Source organism: Marmota marmota, unplaced genomic scaffold (genome assembly GCF_001458135.2).
Source record: "Marmota marmota marmota unplaced genomic scaffold, marMar, whole genome shotgun sequence".
Taxonomy (NCBI): domain Eukaryota; kingdom Metazoa; phylum Chordata; class Mammalia; order Rodentia; family Sciuridae; genus Marmota; species Marmota marmota.
In genome coordinates, this window is record NW_026000138.1 from 1889159 (window position 1) to 1893349 (window position 4191).

Sequence of the window (4191 nt, forward strand, 5' to 3'; positions counted from 1 at the left end):
AAAAAAAAAAAAAAAAAAGATATTCACATTCATTAAAACAATTTATAATTACACAACTACAAATACTTCAAATGTCCATCCATAAAAGGTTGGTTAAATATTGTATGTTTTATCTATATGATGGAATAATAAATAAATAGGATAGTTACTACTCTAAGGATAGTATATTTAGTATAGAATAGTCATTACACAAAATTACTAATATTTTATATCTAGGGAGAGAAAGTTTCTGATTTATACCTTTCTAATTTGATTTTTATTTAAAGAATGTGTACTATTCTTAAAAATTTGTGGAGGAAAGGCTATTACCATTTTGGAAAAAAGAAAAAAAAAGAAAGAAAAATTGTTGTATTAAATTATATTAAAAGTTTATAAAAATACAACTTATAAATCCAGTTATTTTATGTATCAATTAAGGGTGGGAGGGATATTTGAGATGACCCAATATATTCATTTTCTGTTCATCTACCTTATGTAGTATTCCACTAAGACTGATGACCAAATCTTTTGTGCTTGTCAGTAGAGGAACCATTTCGATGACTTTGGCCAGGAGTTTTGAATGCTGCTGCTTTGTAGACTTCCAGTTTGTGTCTCCCTGGCTTTGTTTGACATTAGTGTTAAGAAGCAGTGTTTCAATGAACAGTTGAAGAGCTGCATCACAGTCCAAGTGAAATGTGCTAGAAGAGGTATCAGGAGCAGTGTTTCAATGAACAGTTGAAGAGCTGCATCACAGTCCAGCTGAAATATGCTAGGAGAGGTACAAGTTCCACGCTCATGTCCCCCGTGCATGCATTTCCGTGCCATAGTTCTGAACGCCACAATTCTGACCAATAACTCAGGTATGTGCTCCCATTACTGAGATTTAACCTTCCTAGTGCCCAGCTGTAAGATCAGATGAATTACATATGATTAAAGCTAATCACTGCCTTTTGAAAATCTGATATTAAGCCAGGTGCAGTGGCACACATCAGTAATCTCAGTTACTTGGGAGGTTAAGGCAGGAGGATTACAAATTCCAGGCCAGCATGGGCAATTTAACAGGACCCTGTCTCAATATAAAATTTGAAAAGGATGCTGGGGGTGCTGGGGTTGTGGCTCAGCGGTAGAGCACTTGCCTAGCATGCTCAGGGCCCTGTGTTCGACCCTCAGCACCACATAAAAATAAATGAATGGAATAAAGGTATTGTGTCCAACTACAATTAAAAAAAAAAAAAAAAAAAAAGAGGGGCTGGGATTGTGGCTCAGCGATAGAGTACTTGACTAACAAGTGCAAAGCCCTGGGTTCGCTCCTCGGCACCACATAAAAATGAAATAAAGATATTGTGTCCAACTACAACTAAAAAATAAAAAGAAAAGTTATTATTTAAAAAAAGAAAGAAAGAAAAGGACACTGGGCAGATACCAGTAATACCAGGGATTTGGGAGGCTAAGACAGGAAAATCACAAGTTCAAAGCCAGTCTCAGTGACTTAGTGAGGACTCAAAGCAACTTAGCAAGACTCTATTTTCAAAATAAAAAAAATAAAAGAACTGGAAATGTGGCACAGTTGTTAAGCACCCCTGGGTTCAATCTCTAGTACCAAAAAAAGAAATAAAGAAAAAGAAAAAGACCAAGGATTCAGGGATGTAGCTCTTTGGTAAGATTTGCCAATCATGTGCTAGGTTCTGGGTTCAAACTTCAGTATCTCAAAAAAAGAAAGGTGTACTTTGTTCCCTAGGTTAATGTGATTTAGATGTGGGATTACAGTAGCTCCCATTACCCATAGTTTTACTTTCCAAGGTTTTGGTTATCATGATTAACAGAAGTCCAAAAAAATTAAATGTACAATTCTAGAAATAAACAATTTATGGTTTTGTTTGTTTGTTTGTTTTTGGGTACTGGGGATTAAATTCAGAGGCACTTAACCACTGAACCACATCCCCATCCTTTTTTTGTATTATATTTAGAGACAGGGTCTCACTGAGTTACTTACAGCCTCACTAAATTGCTGAGGCTGGCTTTGAACTCTTGATCCTTCTGTCTCAGCCTCCCAAGCTGTTGGGATTACAGGCATGTGCCATGTGCCCAGCTACAACTCATGTTTTAAGTTGCCTGCTATTCTAAGCAAGAGATGAAACCTCATTTATATGTTACCCTCTTGTTAGTTCAAGAAATATCACACAGTGAATTTAAAGGGTGACATCATAAGAGAACTTAACTTTGGATTTACTCACTTTGGCTGTGAGCAAAAGAACACAGAAGAAGTCTACCATGAGTAATGATCACCTGATTATTGTGTCCTTGTAGTAAGGATCACCAGTTGATTAAAATAACAGCAAACATACACTGAAGTTTAAAGAATCACCTGCAGTATTCCAGAATGAGGCTCGTGTCCACATCTACGTTCTCCACAAGAGCTTTAATGAGGTCTTTCTTGGTGAGAATATGTTGCCTGAAAACAGGCTGAAAAGAAATCTAGAAATAAGAACAAAAGGACCCTCTGAATTGAAATGTATCAAAATAAGGACAATGATATGATTTCTTATTTTACTCTCCTTTTTTTTTTAAAGACACTTTTAAAAAAATATTTTTTAGGGCTGGAGCTATAGCTCAGTTGGTAGAGTGCTTGCTTTGCATGCACAATGCCCTGGGTTCAATCCCCAGCACCACACACACACACAAACACACACACACACACACTATATATATATCTCCATGAGATGGACCCAATACCTTTATTTTTTTTTTTATTTTTATACAGTTTTGAGGATTGAACCCAGTGCCTCACACATGCTAGGAAAGCATTCTACCAAGTGAGCTATAGCCCCAGCTCTAAAGACACTTTTTTTTAATGGTTCTTTCCACTTTTATTTTTAACATGCTATGCAACTCAGTCTTGGGAGACTTGAGGTATCTGGCTGTGGAGCCAAAACTCCTGAGCCATCGGAACCCTTGCCTCTTTAGCAGCAGGGGTTGGGTGTTAATGACTGTGGAACACACCCCACCACTGCATGGGAACTAGGCTTCCAAACACATAACTGCTTCTGCAGTGGTTACCCTCCTGGATGAGTCAACTGTTTGTAAGTAAAATAAAACTTTACATATTTGGAAAAGAAATCAAGGTTCTGTTTGTTCTTTTACAAAGTCAAAAGTAAGGGTTGTTTAAAAAAAATAAAATAATGGCAGTTTACTTTTCCCCACTAGGTGTTCTTAAGAGTATGGAATGCTCGTATACACTCTAACATTAACTAAATAACAGCAGCCAAACCAAAAAAATAGTACAAGGCTAAACACTAGGTCTAAGACAGCATAAATGTCAATTGATACTAGATACATACCTATGAATGAGAAAGCTAGCAGATGAAAATGTCAAGTTTCTCTTTAACTTCCTTAAAAATATATGGAAAAGGAAATGAAGCAAAAGTCCTATTTCCTTGTGTGCTTAATATAACCAAAATTTATGTCAATACATATATTTTCTCTCCCCAAAAGTAAAGGACAATGAAGACTTTGTCTTAAGTTCTCTCACCGGGTTGTTACCAGGATGGATGAAACATCAGAGCAATATGAATACTCACCCCAAGTTTACCAAGACGAATACCCCACTGTGCTTCAGTACTGAGCTCATGGAACTGAAGCCCTATTTCAATTTTCTGATAGAGACTGGCCAGCTGAGAACCCACCAGAGATATTGCCTAAAAAATTAAAATAGGATTAAAATTTGATTGCAAAAAGAAAAAGTTCTACTAACACCTTTTAGATGAAATTGAACAACAAAAATCATATCCTTGGGCTGGGAGTGTAACTCAATGGTAGGGCATGTGCCTATGTGTGAGGCACTGGGTTCCATCCCCAGCACCAAACAAAACAAAACAAAACAAAACAGACTACAATCTCCCCCTTGGTGAAAACAGGACAAGGAAAGTTACACATTCCTTGTACCCAGTCATTACTTCTTACATGATGTTTTCCATCCAATAAACTTGTCCAAAACTGACTCATGATTCTAGTGCCTGCCTCCTCCACAGTCAAGGTAAGGTCTCTGATCCCTGAATAGGTAGGGTCATCACCCCTGGCCAGCCTCAAGGAGCCATAAAAGATGAATTTTCACCCTCATTAGCCAGTAAGATTAAGGGATCAAAAAGGGAAATGAGATAAAGATTTAGGATAAAGAGAGGAAAAATACTGAGTTTTAAAGGAAACACAGATGAG

At 37.1% G+C, this 4191-nt stretch overlaps 1 protein-coding gene across 1 annotated transcript in view; it reads right to left on the bottom strand.

The window, feature by feature from the left end:
• Kntc1 (kinetochore associated 1) overlaps window positions 1-4191 on the bottom strand; it is an 87951-nt gene that overhangs the window by 25622 nt on the left and 58138 nt on the right. The window contains 3 exon segments of the mRNA XM_048785481.1: window positions 431-677; window positions 2345-2454; window positions 3558-3732. Coding sequence (XP_048641438.1) covers window positions 431-677; window positions 2345-2454; window positions 3558-3732 — 532 coding nt within the window.